The sequence below is a fragment of the Corythoichthys intestinalis genome, chromosome 18 (assembly GCF_030265065.1).
Source record: "Corythoichthys intestinalis isolate RoL2023-P3 chromosome 18, ASM3026506v1, whole genome shotgun sequence".
In the NCBI taxonomy this organism is placed as follows: domain Eukaryota; kingdom Metazoa; phylum Chordata; class Actinopteri; order Syngnathiformes; family Syngnathidae; genus Corythoichthys; species Corythoichthys intestinalis.
The window spans coordinates 13,665,867-13,686,782 of NC_080412.1; the positions used below are offsets into that span (position 1 = coordinate 13,665,867).

General features: G+C 42.4%; 1 protein-coding gene across 2 annotated transcripts; it reads left to right on the forward strand.

Moving 5' to 3' along the window:
- The first annotated feature begins 873 nt into the window (after positions 1-873).
- ncbp3 (nuclear cap binding subunit 3) lies at positions 874-18,454 on the forward strand. Of its 2 annotated transcripts, none has more exons than XM_057821938.1 (13): positions 874-1,136; positions 6,056-6,121; positions 6,193-6,298; positions 6,564-6,689; positions 8,262-8,387; positions 8,449-8,570; positions 10,322-10,430; positions 10,511-10,610; positions 13,964-14,073; positions 14,150-14,456; positions 15,541-15,683; positions 16,059-16,241; positions 17,222-18,451. In XM_057821938.1, exons 1-13 carry the CDS (start codon positions 954-956, stop codon positions 17,533-17,535), a joined length of 1,995 nt encoding a protein of 664 aa, XP_057677921.1. In that variant the 5' UTR covers positions 874-953; the 3' UTR covers positions 17,536-18,451. The 2 variants fall into 2 exon arrangements, with proteins under 2 accessions (XP_057677921.1, XP_057677922.1); XM_057821939.1 differs by having other exon boundaries at positions 880-1,136; positions 14,153-14,456; positions 17,222-18,454.
- Positions 18,455-20,916: the final 2,462 nt, after the last annotated feature.

A 20,916-nucleotide genomic window follows, 5' to 3' on the forward strand; every position in this document is an offset into this window, starting at 1 on the left:
CAATGAAAACGCAAGTTGCGGGCAGACATATTAAAGTAAAGTGGAAGTACCTAGGAAACTTGTCTACATGTAGAATAAATAGGAAAACTGTAATGACTCTAGTGTCGCCCAAATTAGCGGAGTCAGAGTATTGTTTCTTCTTCAAAAATCTACTCAAGTAAAAGTAAAAAGTATGGCGCCGTAAAGCTACTCTAAGATGTACATTTTTCTCAAAAAACAACTCAAGTAAATGTAACGGAGTAAATTTAATGTGTTACTACCTCCTGCCCGAAGAAGTTAGCTGGGAGAGGCACTATCAACCCTGCGACCCTTGTGAGGATAAGTGGCTCAAACACTGAATGAATGAAGTCGTCTTCCGCATTTGGTAAAACAAAACATCTCTTTTGTTGGCACGTGTGTCCTTTCACTTACAGAACATATGTTGTCATTGACCTTGCTCCAAAATACGACTTCACCTCCCTCCCACATATCGCGTAATATTGTGCTACGGATAGTGAATGGGCCATCTCGCACCAGCGAAGAAGAAACACTCACTAACCCAGGTAAATAAAAAACTAGATGTCCGGTGTGCTCTATAAAGCAAATGGGATAGCCGTAATCACTTGTCGGCCATTTTGTATCAGAGCCATCCACTGAACATTACATACAGTCAACAGATTGTTTTTCAGATGCAATAAATTAGCTACATTCTAGAAAATGTATATTTTTTAAAACATCCAGCAAGAATCATAGAAACGTAATACGTTTTATTGAAAAGTTATGAAGTGTTATAAAAATCACTCACTTCACATTCATTGCAGGAGAAAGTGAAGTTTACTGCTTTAAGATGGCCGCCGGTTACTAACACCGCTGATTCCGACTTTTCCTATCTAGTATTCATGTGACATCATGTGCACGAGCCAACCACAGGCTAGCAGGAGGCCGTTGTTCGTTTGGTTTGCAGCAGCAGCGTCATGGCGGCAGCGCGCAGCTTGCGCTTGTCAGTGAAATCGGACAGCGGCTCCGACCGCTCCGACTCAGAGTCCGATTCAGAGTCCGACAGAGGGGCGCGCGAGGCCGAACCCATGGAGGTGGAGGAGGGCGAACTGGATGCAGAGGACGTCTCCGTTAACCGCTCCCTAAAGGAGCTGCTACCGGTAGGTGTCCGTCCGGGCTTGGGCCCTCGTCAGACTCGGCGCTGGCGTCTTGTGCGTCTCGGGGAACTGTGGCCTGGTAGTCCCGTCAAACATTTGTCGGCTGGCCTTTCTTGACTATCAGTTGATGAACCACTTGTAGGTTTTGTAATCACGTTGAGACGACGATGGCAAAATAAAATCAGGGGTTTCTGTCACTTGTTGCCAGTTAGCATCGCGCCTCCAAACTCTCATCAGCTATGCGCACTAAATACGTTTGCTCCTCACTCTCGAGCAGGGGTGGGCAATTTACCCCCAAACCCCCACATTATATTATTTTCAAGGGAAATTCGATAACGTTAATTTTTAAGATGATGTTATTTCTTGTTCGGATTAACAGCAATTTTATTAGACAATATTTAAACCAGTCTTGTTTTAAAGCAACACTAGGTAACTTTGCAACCTTTATAAAATATTTTCATAACATTTATGACAATATGTCGACAGACAACTAGTAGAATGACCACTCTTTCATATCTTGAGAGGTCTGTATTGCGTTCACCGGCACTAATTAACTTTGAGGAGGGTGGCAGGAACCCTGGCACACACAAAAAACTAAAAATATTCTGACTACTTAATACAAACGTCACTTCCTCCTTTCCCCATTTATAATAAAGATGGAAGTCGATGCGAACGCTTTCTCGCGAATGCTGCAAAGATGGCAGAGCAACAAAAGAGATAAAAAGTTTGGTCTGAGGAGGGTAAAAAAAAGAGAGGCTACCAGGCTAAACAGAATAAACAATGGCCCGGCTTTCATTCGCTGATGTGAACCCCACCCCCCCACCTCACTAAGCCGCCACCACGATTGCTAACCGTCATATGCTATTGTTTATCCACAACTGGATTCATTTCCTTATTACTATTAGTCCTTCACACAGCTGCTGGAAACAGAAATGTTGTTTAATCCATATGCAGGCGACCAGGAGATTGATTTTTGATTGATGATTTTACGACAGTTTGGGTGTGTGGTGGTCCTCATGGGAAACGCAGCGCTGGTCCTCATAGGAAACGCAGTCTTCCTGAAGGCAAAACACTACCGCTTTTGTCCACGGGTGTCGCTAAAATCGACCAAAACTGAAAAGCTACAAAGTGTTGCTTTAAACTGCAATGTAAATAGCGCAATTCTGTTTTAAAATGGAAATAACAATAGTCCAAGTAGTTGTTCGTGTCAGAAGTCTAATGTAACAGAACAGCTGAAGTTAAAACATGGATTTAATTTTTCCATTTAAGCAACACCAACACCAAGATGTCAAAGCTGCAGCCAGCGACATTTCACCCCCACCCCATCCCTGAGGACCGGACTTCCAAAGACCAATAGAAGCACTTATTTTCAATGCGTGACAGTGTCCTATATTTTATTAATGTATTTTGTTACATTTGTAGCCACCGGTGTAAAAATCAGGTATAGATTTGAAAGGTGAGCCTAAGACTACAGCATGAATAAATGCAACAAATCAGATGTGAGACATCCAAGATTGCGGCCGTCTGGTACATACGCTCCAATAGACTTCCCAATGGCGTACCGCAAGCAACAAGTCACTTCCGCTCATTAATATTCATGAAATTAGCTACTGTTGCTAAGTAGGGACAAGCCACCGTTTGTCCCTAATAGGAAATGAATGGAAATCGTGTATGAAGTAGATGTTTACAGAGCTAAATCTACCAATTCTCTCTGAAAATGATGTGCCTGGTGCCAAATTCACTGGCAAAGATGTGGAAGAACATAAAAATGTTCAGTTAAAGAGATGGCTGGAGTGTCGAAGGCTGAAAAAGACGAAAAAAACGAACCGACCTAAGCATAGCTTTAGCTTTTTTATCGATGCGACTGACAATGACATTCTCCTGTTTCAACAAGCTACCCTTTTCCATCAGCCCTGTCTTTCTTATATATCCTCTGGTTGTCCTACGTCTCTTACCGTTCTTGGGGGTAATTTAGTTAGTTTTGTGTAGCGATCGCAAATGCTACTCAGTGACAGCCAACGAACACTTGAAATTTTTTCATTGATAACACATCTTAATTCTATAATTTATTTACACTTCCCCCTTACTAAAGTTGTTTTTTTATACATATGTAACAGAAACTGGTAACAGTGGCAGTCAGATACCATTGTAATTCTTTTCAGGTCATTCATTGTCAGACAGAAGCAGTATTGCACAACGTTACGCTAAAAAAATAAGTTAAAAATATAAAAATGGCTTACCTCTTTGTCCTCTGAAAGACCATGCCAACCCAACATAATGTTTACTGCATATGAAATGTGAATGGATTCACCGAGCTGGTGTCCGCGCAAGTTGATTCTGTCTTCACATTTTTTCCTCCTGAGTTTTTGGTTTCCGGAAACGTATGAAGAAAACATCCTTCATGTGTTGTAATGTCTAGAGTCGTTTCTACAAGTTCCAAAAAAGCAATGCATGATTGGCATGTTTGTTTTTGAAAGATTACCGTAGAAAAATAGCACAAATTACGTTGTGTCTATGTGAGGGCGGGTCTATAATGTCCCACTTCGGCTTTACTTCCGCTTTACGATGCGACGGCACGGTCTAAAAATAGCCTGCGTGAGGTACGCCATTCAACGAGGGGCCAATGTATGTATGTTTATGTTGACAACAAACAGCTAACAGAAGCTAGCAGAGGCAAGCGAGTTGACCAATGATTTTAAAGCACAAGGACGTGCATGCTTTAAGGGGCGTACCCACCGACTATGTTTATTCATTTCACAACATATTTCTTAAACCTAAAATTTCATCGCAAATGCCCGACGTCATTGGCCATTAAACACTGTTTCCCCTGCGTCATTTTGCTATTATTGCTCTTCGTAATTGTTGTCATTATACATGTATGTCTGTTGTGACGTTTTTTTCTAATGTCTGAGCTGGATATGTTCCGATTACTGGTTTCAAGGTATACCGTGGCATGAAAACGTCAAGGTTTCAAAACCGCAAAAAAATTTACGTTATACCGTCCCAGGTATTAGCTATTTTTTATGTCCCGGAAATGCATGGAGAAATCCCTCGCATGCAGCTGTTAGACTCAATCCTCACCCACCGGTTGTTGCTCCGTGTCAGTGAGTCAGCTGTGCTACACGATGGCTGGAGGAGGTGAAAATCCTGACTTTTTTGCCCATATAAGAAAACGAAATCGCTGGTATCAGAATACTTTGGCTGCAGAAAAGTTACAGATGGCCGGGGCTAAGAGGAGGAAGGCCAACCGACATGTAAAACATGTTTGCGAAGGGTGGCTGCCGAGAAGGCAATACCTTCAATATGATATCACATTTATACAGAATTAAAAGGTTAGTAAACACTTTCAAGAACGTTTCCCACCAGCTACAAGAGTTAACTCCAACGTGTTAGTGTGTCTAGCAGTGGTAAAACGTGGCGATTTCCCCCCCCCCCGGCAACTGTCTGTTGAGAAAGAGTGTGTGTATAATGTAAACATGATATGAGTCATATGTGCTTTTAATGGAAAATAATTCAATAATTTTTGTTCTGATGGTAATAACGTTGAGCTGTGGATGTGGGTTTAGGCTCACCTAAGGACTGCATTCATTTTGTTTAGAATATTAGTTTTTAATTTTAACATTATACCTATTTTCCAACATTCTAATGTTTTGAAAAATAAAAATCATGTTCAATTGATTTTTTTTTTTTTTTAAAAACCCAGATATGTCAAAGTAACACATTTTAGAGCTGTAATTGCAATACCGTGAAACCATGACATTTTGGCTTAAGTTTATCATACCAACAGAATATCATACCGGCACATGCCTATGTCTGACATCGTCATATCACGGCAGTGTGACCACCAAAAATACTCTGGTAATATTGGCGATAGTATGATATGGCACAGCCTTACAACACGCTGTCTGTCTAGATGACAGAATCCTTTAAAAATATACTCAATCAAATTCCCATACCTACACTTCATTGGCATCATACTAGAGGCATGCGAAATTTCCAATTTTTGAATTATTCGCGATTCGGCCGTGGAAGATTCAAGAACGATTCACAAACATCCAAATTCCGATTATTGAATTATAGCAGGTAAAGCGGGAACTAAAACACAGTCAGCGCGGTCTTCGGGACACAAAGAGGAACGGACCGAGAGTAAATATCCTGTTCAACTCATGCCGCTTGATTAAAAAAAAAAAAAAAACAATAATACCTGACTGCGGCCGACAGCTGCTACAAACAACGTCCAGTTGCTAGTTGCTACAAACATACGGCCACATACGGCTACGGTAGATATCACATATATGTAGAATTAGATGCGAAATAACAAACTTGACGCCGTTAGTAATCCAGAAGGCTCTGTTGTAGCGAACCTAATTAACTTTTTATGTAAAATACTCCTAAATCGGCAAAATCTTGACTTGAATCTATCTTTAAATGATGAAACAGTTTTAAAACTTTGACATGTCGAAAGTAGACAGAAGGGAAATTATGGAATAACGTGAGCAATTTTAACAACTTTAACGGTTGATTCACAACATTAAATTAATTGAATGACAATGAATGTAGTTTAAAAAAGCTGCTGATATAGAATGGGGACTTGAGTATTTTAATTACTGTTTTGAACTGTTAACTTGATACTGAATTTATTAGTTTGGTTTAGCCTGAGAGGATTTTTGAACAATTTTGGAACTAATGTACAACACGTTAAAAGCTGAGGGGGGGCATCAATTATCGATTTATAATCGGAGCCTCTGAATCGTAAACGAATCGTTAGGTGCCTCAAGATTCCCACCTCTACATCATACGATGTCAAGTTCACATCTTTTATTTTGAGCTAGGTGGTCGGAGTTGGTCTTCTGATTGGGGGCTTTTACGACGATACGCACACAACAAAAAAGTCGAGCCAAAAAGTTCCACTCTGTTCGCAGGATACGAGCAGGCGCTACGAAAACAAAGCGGGAGCCTTCATCACTGGGATTGACGTTAATTCAAAGGTAACGGGAAACAAAAAAACGTGTCGCTCTGCGTAAAATGCCGATTAACGCATCAATCTTGTTCCTACCAGGAGGCCATCGAGAGGAAAGAAAAGCGAGCCAGGCGTTTCCATTTCCATGGGGAGCCCTGCACTACTCAGCGCGACATCTTTCTGGATAAAGATGCCGTCAAGAATGGTACGCTGCAACATTCATCCTAATGCTGCGAATTGAAATTAGTGTGTTACTAGTTTATCAGTAGTAGACGTGCAATCCATTTGAAGCAGTGAATGAACAATCGTTCATTCGCTGCCACTCCTCCAAAGGATTTGACGTCTAGCGTCGTCCATTGCAGCCAACGAGTTACTGACATTTTTTTATAGGCACTTTGCAGTGCAATACAGCTCTAAGTTTGTGAAGTCTTGAGGTGAATGAATTTTGTATTTGTGGTCCACATCTTCAGCCATTCCCAGAGTGCGCATGGAGGCTGTCCACATCACGGGCGTGGACGACATGAGCACCCAGGATGTTTTTGCCTATTTTAAGGAATATCCCCCCGCACACATTGAATGGATCGACGACACATCCTGTGAGCAAGCTCCCCTTTCCTACCTCCTCTGCACCCCCCCCACACACACACACAATTTAAACAACTTACCTAAACAATTTTTATACATCGCCAAGGGACATTGTTGACATATAATGACCCCAATCGTCTTTTTAATTTCTTAATAGCAAATACTTGCTTACAGATATATTTTTGATTTATTTACATTGTAAAATTTAAATAAGGGGTAAAAGAGTCAATTGTGTGTTGTTTATTTTTGTAACTTTAAAAATTTTAATTAGAATGAAAAACAGTAAATATTCATTTTATTGAATTTTCATTTTTTAATTTTTATATTACTTAAAAAATGTTAGTGCTGGGTTCCGTAATGTGATTGAATTTGTTTTTATTCATTTTAATTTTGTTGTAATTCACATCCTATTCATGTATAATTTTATTTATAATATATATACATATGGCGGAAAACACTCAGGTGACTTGAAGCTCCGCCCTGAGACCCCCAGTTTGGCCAAATTTCAGAATTGTCCGATATGCATGTGTGATATGCATCATTGGAAAGCTTAAAATGTCAATTTTCCAGGGAAAGAAAAATTTGGAACAGGAGGGCATTTAAAAAAAACAAAAACAAAAAACCCAATCTGGAGGTGAGAGCACGCGAGAGCAGAATTACAGAGACCATGACTTTAACGAGATATTATCGTGTACTTGTTTCGATCCAAAAACTCCATGTAGCATGTGTCACTGAGTGTCAAGACACCGCTGTGAATGGCCACAGCTGGATTGTTTTTGGATTTTATGGGTGAAACATGGTAATATAACAAGGGTCATGATGCAGAAATCGCAGACATCAAGGAGTGGTCAAGATTTTCTTTTTCATATATTTATCCTTTTAAAGGTTGTTGGTTTTTTTTCCAAATTTTTTTGTCTGAATCGATTATTTATCTAAAATATTGGGGAAAATTCGACAGTGACAAAAAAATACAATTAAGCGATAGTTATTAGATATATATCCGTGACTTTTTAACAGATCCCATTTTTTTCATTGTGACGTAATTTGTTTAAAAGTTTAAAATATGCAAGTGAATAGTTTTTTAAAGTCGTTTCTATTTTAAACGAAATATTAGACATCAATATATGATTCTAAGCTAAAAATGACAGACATTTAGAATAATAACTATAATTGCCTTTGTTTAATGGCTTGGTTGAAACAAAAGCGGTTGTGCGACGTCTGTAAACGAGGGTTTCTAGGGTAAAACGGACAAATTGAAAATAGTTCGGGGGCTTAATGCGCCATGAATCTGCTATGGCAGCATATAGACATATTGCTCTATCAAACTCTACAGTTGTTTTGGCTTGAAATACAACAGTTTCTTTTAAGGAGGAGTGCAAGAGTAGAAACTGCTTTTTCAGTCTTGTCTGTGTTTTCCGCCATATATATAATGGTTAATCAAGGACTATAGAAATTTGATTTCTTTTTTATTTTAGGGAGAAACATGAGGTTGATGCACATTTAGGTGAAGTGATGTTGCGGGCCGTATTTGGTGCTGTGAGTTTGACACCTGTGTTTTACATGAATACCTTTTGTTTGCCCAGGCAACGTGGTCTGGCTGGATGACAACACGGCCATCAGAGCCTTCATCAACACCAGCCGCATGCCCGACCCGCACGATGTCGTCACAGATACGGAGCGCGACGCCCGGCCAGGCGAACCCGACAAAGGTCGGTAGCCGCGCAAGATGTTCTCCGACGGGGGCCGATCTTGACAGGAGGCCGATCGCAGGTCGTCTTAGCCGAGAGACGGACGACGACGAAGAAGAGGGGGAGGTGGATGAAGAGACGAAGGAGAGCGAAAAAGACTGCCACAGAGAAGAGGAGCACTCTGCCCAGGCGGAGGCTGGCCAGGTGAATGAGACATTTTGTCAGCCTCAGCAATTGCTCAAGAAGTCAATGGTAAACTAGTTTGAGCGGAGTTGAATTTAACCCTTTCATGCAAGAATGATAATTGTTGCACTAATTTATGAGCAGCTGAAGAGCTTTTTGGATTAGCGTTTTACTCTGTTAAATTGGCCTGAATGTATCATTTGCTGTCTCAAAACTCAAATTAGAAAAAAAATTTTTAAGTTAATGCCATAGCAACGAGAGACGCGCCTCGCTGCCGGCTGCTACCCGATGACGTCAATTTTAGAGGACCCCACCAGCGCTGTAATATGAAAGTATAGCACCCAAAAAACCTTCTGCAAGGATTTGGACTTTTTTGTGAGTGTATATCGGAATAACTTCTACTCTGTGTTCTAACATATCACGGCGAGACGGGCCGGTGGTGCGCCTGGTTGTTGGTAGACTCTTAACCCCCAGCGTAGCCGGATCCCACCCCGGGCGGCTGCCAAGAGGCGGCCCTCAACTTCCCTGCGCCTCTGGATTTCGTCGCTGGGATGAACCAGACTCCGGGAAGGCCGCGCCCGGCTCGCCTGGGACCGCTACTGGCCTCGCACCATCCATGGGCAGAGCCTCCATCAGAAAGACTCTGGCCCCCTGGGCGGTGCCGGGCTGAGCAGCCTTCCGTACACCGGCAGGCCCGCACTGTCCGCCCGCCTGCCGCTGCTGCACACCGCTGCCCCCGCCGCGGGCTCGATTGGCAGAACACCGGCTCCTCAATCGTGTCTTTGTTTTCAACATTTCAGCGACGACACCTTAGAAAGCCTCAGAGTTTGGTTTTTTTGAAGACATAAGTAAAGCCTTACTGGCAATTTGATACGTTTATTACTTGATCGCAAGCTGTTTTTACTACTACTCGTCTGTCTGTGCGATTACTAATTATTATATCGCAGAATGACTGGTTGAAAAAAGGTTTAGAGAGAAATCACGACACTAGATGCCTACCACTGTTCCTTTAGTGAAGGGTCGGGCTGCCAACTGGCGTCATCACCAATGTCTGCTGTGCCAAGCAAATTGTCATCTTCTGACGCCTCAGGTTCAAACATGTAGGGATTAATTGTAGATAATATTTCCTGGGAGCCTTTGCCGGCGTCAGCTTCACGAAAGAACAATGCAGAATGGTTACTTTCGGTGGAAATATGTCTGATATCTTTGCTGTTGCTTTGCTCGCTGTGGATTGTCTTCAGTTGCGTTCAGGAATTTACGTCACATTTCCGGGTTTGGGAAGGGACTATTAACGGAGTTAAAAAAAAACTTTAAAAAAAAAAAACTAACTAAAATTATCATCGCAGTTATGTGTTAAAAACGACATGGTTGTTTTGACGAACTCGTACATAGTTTATATTCGTAAAATTACACCGAAATTCGAAAAGCTCTTCAGCTGCCCTTTAACTCGCTGCTTGCCATTGCCAGTGCTAGACTGGATTGGATGTCTAACACTGACTTTGGCACTCTAACATGAGCTTTCACAGCCAGTCCTCCCAGTTTAAATAAATTGGATTAAACAAAAATACTCTAATAATTAATCACTTAAAGAATAGCATGATAATAATGATTAGAATTTGTAATATGTTTTTTTTAAATGACCCAAAAAAATCACTTGCTCTATAAAAAGTCAAAGATCTTAAGTGTCAACTTTTGAATAGCCGTCCACTGTACAGTAGTACCACAGTTAAATTGGGGAGCACTTAAGAATACTTTGGTTGATGTCATGTCAGGGGGACAACCTATCACTGGCTGAGAGAGAGTCGCTTCTGCGGAATGACCTGCGTCCTGCCATCAAAGCCTTCAAAGGAAACAAGATCCTTTTACGCTTTGCCACTCAAGGTCTCTCACTCCTCTACCACCGCGTAAATAAGAGTGGTTCTCTGAGCTAAACCGGCCTCGTTTTTTGTCTTGGGCTTCAGACGACAAGAAGGAGCTGGGTGCCGCTCGCCGCAGTCGCTACTACATGAAATACGGAAACCCAAACTACGGCGGCATGAAGGGGATCCTCAGCAACTCTTGGTGGGTTAAAACTTTTAAAATTAAAGTTAAAATTCCAGTAGTTTACAAGTAAAGTTAAAGCTGCACGTTAGTAATTGCGAGGCTATGCTTTGCTAGGTACTGACGATTATGTGGTTCTTAGTATCATTCTGCTGTGAATTTGGATGAGTTTATCAGTGGTTAATCCTTAGTAGACGTCCAATTCATTTGAAGGAGGAGGGTTGGCAGCGAATTATTCTTCCCCCTTACAAGAATTGGACGACTACTAAATGACACATTGAAATTCACAGCAGAGCATAATTGGACACCAAACGACCTTCACATCTATCTGCATCTTGGGAAGGGTAATAGCTTATCTGGAGGTCATCTTTGGTTGGTGAATCATTGGTTGGAAACTAAAGCCCCTTTCACACACTCCGAAACACCGAGAATATAGCGGGATTTAACCGTGCAGCAGTTGTATGTGAAAACTATTTCCCAAGTCGACTGACACGGAGATTATGCGGACATTTCAAGGGTCTCGTCTTAGTATAATGTCCGGGACTTTCCCGGGAAGTGGTGTGTGTGAAAACAGGCGTTAAATTCCCAGGTAACAGCACGAAGGCTGATGCCATAAATATCATGGCGGGCCTATCGTCACTTCCTCTCTCTTCGCAGTTAGACGAAAAGCGGTAAACAAACATCGCAATTATTAACATAGCAAGCTGGAGATGGCTAACTTAGAATGAAAACCTAACGAAATTAAATTGCTACGGGATCGTAGAGCCAAGGAAGAAAGTCTATCGTCAATCTTTGGAAATGTGTGGTTTATTTTGTTGCTGATGTTAGGGTCTGATACTGCGGAAACAAGGTTGTACTTCAAATCAGAAAACAAAGAAGGGACCCGTTCAAGGGTTTATTAAATACAAAAATTCACGACTGGGACGGGCGGCTGAGTAGAAATTCCATGCAGCGGTCCCACTGCCCCAAGCAGAGCGCTCCTATTTTAATGCATACATTGCACTACTCTCCCTACACAATCCCATCACGGTGCTGGGTAATGGCTGCCAACCAGGGACCTGGCAGCCACAGTAATAGGGTAGTAGGTGGGTCCCACACTTTTTCTCTATGGCGTGGCTCCCGGGGTGTGGCCTCCCTTCTGCCTGGGCTGCCGGCCGCGGGAGTGGGGTGAGGTCGCGGCTCCGATCTCGCGTCGCCCCGTGGCGGCTCCTTTGTGTTCTCCTGCATCCGCCTTCCCCTCTCTACTCTGCCTGGGTATCCGCCCTGCGCTGACGGGCTTACACTCACCTGGGATTCACACGATTACTGATAATTTTTTACATTTAGGCACTCCTGCAATCGTCACACCTTTTCTGTTACAAACTGACCCGGCCCCTCATCCGAGAAGGGAAAAATTATGTGGCCCTCACAGGAAAAGTTTGGGGACCCCTGCTGTAGACTCTCCCACCCACCTCCCCTTCTTTCCCTGGTCAAAAGGCCCCCCACATGGTGTCAACCAGAAACACATCCAGCTGACGATAGCACCAACATATTCATAGCGTAGGCGTTCAATGTATTTCTTGTTGTTTCTTTTCTTTCTTTTCTTCTGTTCCCCATAACCCCTTCCTGGTCACTGTTTTGCCATAATAAACGAGGTATGTTGAATGATGACAATGGGAGTATGTCATACTCTAAATGTGAAACATTAAAACTGTTCAGACCAACCGGACACAATGAGTCGGTGACAGTAGGTCGACGGGGATCAATAAAATACTAACCTAAGCGATAGGCAGACAGCCGATAAGAAAACAAAACAAAGCCAGCAGGATTCTTCCTTCCCAAACCAGTGGGATTCTTCCATCCACCCTTCTCTTGGATCTCTTGCAATCTTGATGATCTTGAATTGGCTGCAGTCACGATGTCGGGAACGCTCCCTCTGGACAGTGTTGTCACAGATTACTTGAAAAAGTAATTTAATTACTGATTACGCCTCAAAGTAATCTAGTTACTTTACTGATGACTTCATTATCAAAGTAAGTTACTTTAAAAGTAATGTTACTTTTTACCCATTTTTCTCCCTTTCTCCCTATCTTAGCCACTCCAGAGCCCTGAAACTAACATATCTGACAAACTGCTTTGAATTTGTTGAAATCAACTCCACCGACCAATTAAACCCCGCTAACTCTAAAATTAAGCCTAATGTCAAAACTTCTGAATTTCGGGTTATGGTTAACAGCATGTCAGTGCCAATGTAAAACAATGCAAACTGACGGCACAATAATCAACAACACACAAGTGGATTGTACAGTGCAATAAACACAAAGGTGGTGACAGGCGCGGATGCGCGTGCAGCCGTGCACATTAACAATCTGGAAGTACTCCTCTCAACACACACGCAGTCAATTTGGCCACAAAACGTGGTGGCAACTAAGCACTTTACACTCAGTCTGACTTACAACACATCCCACAGATGCTAAACGAACACATCAACTCACGGCATAAATGTGCAACACGCATTTGATGTAAACAAAGCTTGCCAACTTGGAGCGATGACTGCCCGTCGTTGCTACAGCAAAGCTACGAAACGGCCACGCATGTAAGGGGTCCAACCTTATGCTGATACCCTCCAGAATGAAGGAAAAATACTCCCCTTCATTCATGGATATCCACAGATCAACATTCCCTCTCAGCGTGTCAACACTCGGCTCCAATGTCCACCCGCCTGGCCCACGCCTTCAGTCCCACAACACATGTGACACAAGACCAAAACAGGAAATAGCTAAGAGGTTGTCATGGAAACACGTACCGAGAACCTTTTATTTTAGCATTTTATATTCAAAATGCTCTTCGTACATGACTACAATAATCTTCATTTTACATACGTTATGAGGCAATGAAAAAATAGTAACGCAGAGACACTAAGAAAACTAACTTTAATCAGATTACTGGTGTAGAAAAATGAATGCGTTAGATTACTCGTTACTGAAAAAAGTAATCAGATTACAGTAACGCGTTACTGACAACACTGCCTCTGGAACACAACACGCTTTGACCAACATTGTGACAGGCGATGCTGACCAAAAATGACGTAATGTCTGGGTTATAAAATCGCGCCAACAGCCCTCCCCGCACAGAGAGCGCCAGTGGGCAACACAGGACAAATCTGTGAAGTGTCCAACCCGCGTCATTCTCGGGACATCTCTACATGCGTGAAAGTAATGACGCGAGTAAATCCTTACACGGGAATTTCCCTGGATATGTGTGTGAAAAGGGCTTAAATCTCGAAGGGTGCATCGGCCTGATATTTCTTTGTACTTTCTGACACCGATGAGATCATTTCAGTGCTGTATCTGTCTGAAAGAGTAGTTGCTATTTTATAATACTGTTTTCCCCAGGAAAAGGAGATTTCACAACCGACGGATCCAGCGAGATGTTATCAAGAGCAAGAAGCCTCTCATCGGAGACAGCCTGGGACACACACCGCCATACACGCACCGTCACTCCGGTAAAAAAAAAAAAAATCTGGACGCGGAAACCATCTGAGAAAGACACCGCAAGTGACAAACATTTCTCCTTTTCAGCAGACTTGGTCAACCTACCCGAGGAGCCTATCAAGGAAGAAGAAGAAGAAGAAGAAGAGGACGAGGACTACGGCGACGAAGACATGGACTCGGAAGACCGAGTGGTGGAATTCAAAGAGAAAGCAGACAAGAGTGCCCCGTTCTCCCGGCCCCGTGGTGGTCCGGCGCGCTCACCGTCTCCCTGGTCAGAGTCGGACGAGATGGACTATGACCTGGAGTTAAAGATGATATCTACGCCATCTCCCAAGAAGAGCAAAAAAATGACAATGTATGCTGACGAGCTGGAGGGGCAGCTGAAAAGCATCAGGTCAGAACGGCCTTCTCCTGTGAATTTTAAGTGTTCATCCCTAGTAGACGTCCAATCCATTTGAACTGGGATGGTGGCCCTCCCACTTCAAATGGATTGGACATCTATCGCTGGCAATGGCAGACAATGACTTCAAACGCCTCAAGCTCTCACATATCAGGTGTTAGTTGGTAGCAAGAAGGAAGTTGCGGCTTGACTGCAGTCATTGACCAACTCCAAGATAAAAGCCTTACCAAGTACTGCTTCATGTGATGGATGAATTTTTTGGCTTTCTTTTTGAAGTCAGCTGGTGTGTTTTCAAGATCATTGCGGCGGCATGCTTGACTTGCTACCAAAACGGCACATTTGTGGGGTGAAAATATTCAAGATACTCCTTGACATACCAAAAATACATTGAACATCTACCATTTACCATAATCAGGTTGAAACAATGCATTTTTACATGTTGTGTTTAAAGATTTAGGCTATATTCAGACCAATGCAGAGATAGATCCCAGATAGCAGACCAACACTGAATACGTTGATTTTCCATCAAAATCATCAGTATGGTCGATATTGAAATTTTCGACGTCAAGTGACGTTGAAACAACGTTGTTCTATGGTATGTCAGGCGGAGGTTGGGTTAACATTGTCTTATTGTTGATGAACTAATGTTGACAAATAGTTGATTTATGATTGACCGTGATATATGATTGAAAAGTCATTGAATTATGGATGAGCGGGCGTTTTGGTCGAAAACATAACAATGATTCAGCGTTGTTCCAATATTATTATTAATCGAAGCGACAGATTTTGTAAGGATTTCAATGTTGAAACAACATTAATTGAGGGTGTAAAAGTGATGTTCATTCATCGATAAAAGTGATGTTGATTCATTGATATAAGATCGACAGCAGAATGTTGATCCAACATCTTTTCAACGTCTGTCTGCTATCTGGGATACAATTTAAAGATCTAGTTTTTTATCGAACCGTAATTCATGTATCTAGATACGAGTCGAATCAGCCTCATGGCAAAGATTCCTGACCCTAGTGTAGAATCACGCCAGAAGATGTGACGCTGGGCCCCATGTCATCCCGAGCAGGAACAGGGTGGGAGAGTCTGCGTCCCAAAGCCGGCCCAAGTCCCCGTCGCCAAAGAAGGTGACCGACGTTCGGCAGCTGCTCTTGGAGAAGAGACAGGGGCTGTTTCAGCACAGACTGCCAGAGGTCAACAGTGGCAGGACAGGTGAGCCTCATGACTCTTCAGTCTAAGTTACAGGTGTCAAAATGGCGGCCCGGGGGCCATATTTTGTGTGATACGCTATAGTAACTCATGACTTCATGGTTCTTGCTGAAAGAAATTTAGATCAGATTTCTATATCTTTTGATGAAAGATTGAGGAATCTAGAAATCGAAGAATATTAGTCCCCCCCCACCTGAACTCATTGGCTGCAATTCACCCCTCCCAGTCAATAGGGATGGATGTCTAGCACTGTTTATCGCAGCCAATGAGTTAAATATTTTTCAGATGGGGCTTGTAGTGTGCAGTTGAAGCATGTGGCAAGTTTGAAATCTACGAAAAGTGGCTTTCATCAAGAATTTTATGCCATTGTTTTCTTAGACGTTCGACAGCGGCTCGGGAAGAGGCGCTACTCCCCAGACAGGGGGCGTTCCTCCTCCCCCGTCTCACCCAGAGACATGCCTACTCCCGCCAGAGAACCACTAAGTGACGTGCACAGTCGACTCGGTGTCGTGAGCCGCGACAGGGGCACCTCATCCAAGTCGTCCCAGGACAGAAAGACAAGTCAGCAAATCACACTGCCACCCCTGCATATTGAGTAGCAACCATTCACACATAGAAGTAGAAGAAACCTAACCAAGCACTGAGAGAACGCAATAATGCCAAGATATGAACCAAACCTATTTTGTGGGAGCATAACTGTATTATACTGCCCGAGTAAAGTGGTCAAGACACTCATTTTCATACCTATAAATAAAACTAATCTGTCAATAATTACAATGTTAACACAAAGCTCTCTGAGAGAGCAACCTTCTGCTTAAGCAGCTAAATTCAAAGCATCTCCTTATTTGGTAGACTGGGCACTCCCTTTAAGTATGAAACAAGTTATCGCTAGATTCCTTTTCTGAACTCTGCGAACTTTGACCTAATTACAGAAAAAAATAATAATTGTTTCATATTACATTCTGCTAGTTTGATCATTCCTTTATTCGTTCTCAAGTTATAGTGAAATTCCCTTTCTAACCTCTGTGACCGTTGATGTCTTTACCCCAAAATTTGATCTTCCATTTTTTTACCAACATATCCATGCAAATGTGACAGTATTAACTTCATTTCTAAAGATATCTTGAACATAAACAGACAAATCTGTGACCTTTGACCTCACCGTCTCAAAATTTAGTCACATTTCTGTTTCATATTATAAATATCCCACAAGTTTGATAATTGTTTTATCGTTCTTGGGTTATGATGAAATTCGTTTTTTCTGACCTCTGTGTCCTTTGACCTCAAAGTGTAATCATCTCTGTTTCATATTACAAACATATCCTGCAAGTTGGTTGCTAATCCCTTTATTCGTTATTATCTTAAACACAAAGATATATACCGTATATGCATGCTGCCATTGACAGTTAAACGTCCAATCCATTTGGACTGGGAGGTCGCAGCCAGCACCTCCCACTTCCAAATGGATTGGTTAAGTACCATCAATAACAGTGAAAGTGATTTATCCCGACTAATCACAACCAACCATTTTGTGCATGCAGGCAGCCTGTGGAGCCGACTGGGTGAGAAAGAGGAAAAATTGGGAAGTCGCGAGCGTGGGTCAAGCGGCGGCTCGTCAGGAACGTTCTCGTCCTCGAGTCGGCGTAGCAGGAGACGGCGGGAGAAGAGAGCGGAGGAAGGTGGCGGTAGCGGGCGGGAGGAAGAGGACGACTCCACCCTACAGAAGGTGTGGGGCGCCATCATCAAGCAGAAACAGGAGCGCCTCAGCCACAAGATGAAGAAGAGCCGGCTGGACAACCTGCCATCGCTGCAGATCGAGATCAGCCGAGACAGCAGCGAGGACTCCGACGCTTGAAATCAAACTTGTCGGTCGGGATTTCCTTTCCTCTGTCAATCCTGTCCATAGCCGGATAGCTAACGGAGTCTACACGGCACGTGCTTAGATACCTGATGCCCTGGCTTTTTTTGTGTCAAATAGAACATCCATTATTTCCTTTGGAAGACATTCATCTTTGCTTTTTTATTTTTAATTTGATTTCCTTTTTGAAGAACTTTGTACAGGTAACATGGAAAAAAAAAACAGGACCATTCCCCAGCTGTGTTTTATGATGACAGGAGATGAATTCGCAAATTTAAGCGCCACGCCAATGATCTTGAATGGGACCTAATCTTCCATGTTTCAATCGTTTACTCATTGGCTGCCATGATATCCCAGCCATTTGAACAGGGAGTCCAAATGGATTAGATGTTTATTGCCGTCAATGGCAGCCAATGACTAGTGATTTGAGTGCGGAACAGCAATGAGGTCAGTTGTCAAACTAATAAATATAGTCTTCTAGTGGTCTGCCACGCAATTCAAAAAAACAAATAAAACCTCAACCTATATGCTATTCTGTTGAAGAATTCTGCAAAATGTTTCACTCACAATACTCATTTTTATATTTAGATGTTATAAGTTCCCAAACTCTGAGCTAGTAATTTGGTTTGTACACATTCTAACTGCTTCATGATGTGCTGAATTGCACAAATGAGGCTTTTGTGTACAAATTGGCTTCACAAAACATTTCTAGGAATTGAAACTTGGAATGGGAGAGGTTTGTTGGCAATGGGAATCTTGGAATGTGGGGCTTGCCATTTAAACATGCCCTCTAAAATATTGAGGGGAAAGTGCAGACTGCAGTTAAGGACTGCTTCTACTTTGAACATGAGTAGATGCGTCCACCTGAAATAAAACTTGTTTTTTTTTTTGGTTCCAAGACTCAGTTGTGCTTCTTTCCAATATATAGCAGGCTGACATCCAATTGAACCAACTAAAGCAGGGGTGCCCAAGTCCGGTCCTCGAGAGCCCCTATCCAGCTTGTTTTCCATGTCTCCCTTCTTGAACACACCTGAATCAAATGATCAGCTCATCAGCAAGCACTGAGGAGCCCGATAATGATCCTGATTATTTGAGTCAGATGTGTTGGAGGAGGGAGAAATGGAAAACAAGCTGGATAGGGGTTCTCGAGGACTGGACTTGGGCACCTCTGAACTAAAGTCTCAACTCGAGTATGAAGAAGTACTGATTCAAATGATTTTTAGTTGATTCAAAATCATGTCGGTTCCTACATACTGGCAAAACTTTTTTTTCCCTCCGAGGAGATTGGCTAAGTAACACTGGCCAAACAGGCAGGATAGCTTAAGATAACTGGCTTGAACACGAGATGTTTGGGTTGAAGTCCAGTCCAAACGAGATTCGGTTCTCATTGTGCATGATAATGAGTGGTTCAAAAGATTCGCTTCGTTCGTTAAAGTACCTGTGACACGAAAAAGCATGTTTATTTCATAATACACGCGGTGTTTTATGCCTTGAATGAAATGGACCACTTGGATGTGTGTGGAAGCGATCGCTATATTTATTTAGTTTTTTAAAATCCTGCGCCAAGAAAATGAGTAACTTCCGGCAACAGTCTCGAGTTGAGAAAGGGCGCTGTGACATGTACAGAGGAAGGAGTCCACTATACAACCGTACTGTTTTAGAAAGACTAAGGATTCAGCTGATTTTGCGGATTAATACGTTTATTTTTTGCATCACGCCCGACAAACGGCTGCAGAAAAATCTTGCTGTAGGAGGGAGAGGCGTATGCGCCTTTTTGGGGTTTCAAAAGGTTCCCATTCACCGGTGGATATTGGCCAAAACAAGCCCTACTACTGTGGGACCATGGGACTTGCGAGGAAGTGAGTAAACATCGTGTTTTGTATTATGTCAAATACTGGGATCATTTTTAATATGTAGGTGGCTTGCGTTTTGTGACATGCTCCTTGTCCCCTCGGCCGACGACCGGCGACTTGTCGCACAACCCCTTGCTGGGAGAGCACTAGTAGTATACTCAGCTTATTCCCCTCTTCATTCAAGTGCCCGGTGTTCTGTAGAATTTTGCGACCGAACAGAAATTGCAACTTTGAGTTAAAAATAGCCATGAATACAGCGATTACAAAGTAAACAGTACAAACTTTGTTTAAATAAAGGACTACTTATGTTTGATCATGGATTGGCATGTGATAGTCATTGATTGGCAGCGGTCATTGTCCAGATGCTTCCTCGGCGAGCTCCCCTGTCAGTAGTAGCTAGGAACTAGCTCTAAAATGCTCTCTGCCGGGCGGTTTGCCAATCGGCGAAGACAATTGACAACCCAGTTGTCATGTGAAATGATCTGGGTTAGTTTAGTGTGATTTTTCGCTTCGAAGACTTTGAAACATCACTTGGTTCGGGTTAGCATGTCGGCTAACTGTCACGCCTCTTGGTTTGTTTACATTCTCCGAAGCCAGGGAAGGGAAATGACATAAGCCCGATTTAGGTGTCATAAGATATCGTTTGGGAGGTGCGACAGTAAAAGTGAAGTTGACAGTTTTGACCATTATGGAGTAATTTTGCCATGTCGTCTTGAATAAATGGATTTTTATTATTTCATATTCCATGTAGCACAAGACTGTTATTTGTCATGACTATGCCATTCATTTAGCTATTGGGGAAAAATACTTGGATGAAAAGAATATCCTGTAAAAATATTGGAGTAGAGATGTGACCGGTGGGTTTCGACTCCGCATTGTATGTGTAGTTTGGAATGACGACGGGAGTCAAGAGTGCGGTGTGACTTGCCTTTTATCTGATAACAGTCAGAAAAAGTCAATCCTCCCGTTAAACACGGCTTTAACAATGTGCCTCTCCCCTTCGACATCCACACAGAAAAGGGCGCGACATACCTGATAACAGAAAAAGTCAATCCTCCCGTTAAACATGGCTTCAACAATGTACCCCTATTCAAAATAAATAAAAAAAAGAGATGCAATTCAATTTTTATACACGAGTGCATGCCTGGAAGTAACATTTTCCAACAAAACTCTCTGCAGCTAAATGGCACCTACCTCCCCTTCGACATCCACACAGAAAAGGGAAGGACTAATAAAGTGCACTCAACTTAAAGCAGCAGGTGTCGCGGTAATAATCGACATAGGAGAAACAAACAAAATACAAACAAAAAGTTCCAACTTTAAAGCAGGATTGACGAAAATAAAATAGAAAATAAGATAACAATCAATTTTGTGTAATTATAAAATAGAAACATACAATATTTGCAAGTTTGATATACCCCTGTTACAGAGAGACTGAAACAATGACATTTTGCGGCTCTCTTTGTCATGTTTTCCTCGTTGTGAATGCAGCCCCTCAATGGGCTGCATACTAAATCAGATGAAA

Excerpts from the sequence above, each read along its gene's own strand:
- ncbp3 (XM_057821938.1), top strand. The coding sequence starts at position 954 with ATGGCGGCAGCGCGCAGCTTGCGCTTGTCAGTGAAATCGGACAGCGGC. Across the intron at positions 10,431-10,510 it reads TTTACGCTTTGCCACTCAAG|ACGACAAGAAGGAGCTGGGT; the intron begins GTCTCTCACTCC and ends CTTGGGCTTCAG. Across the intron at positions 15,684-16,058 it reads GGTCAACAGTGGCAGGACAG|ACGTTCGACAGCGGCTCGGG; the intron begins GTGAGCCTCATG and ends TTGTTTTCTTAG.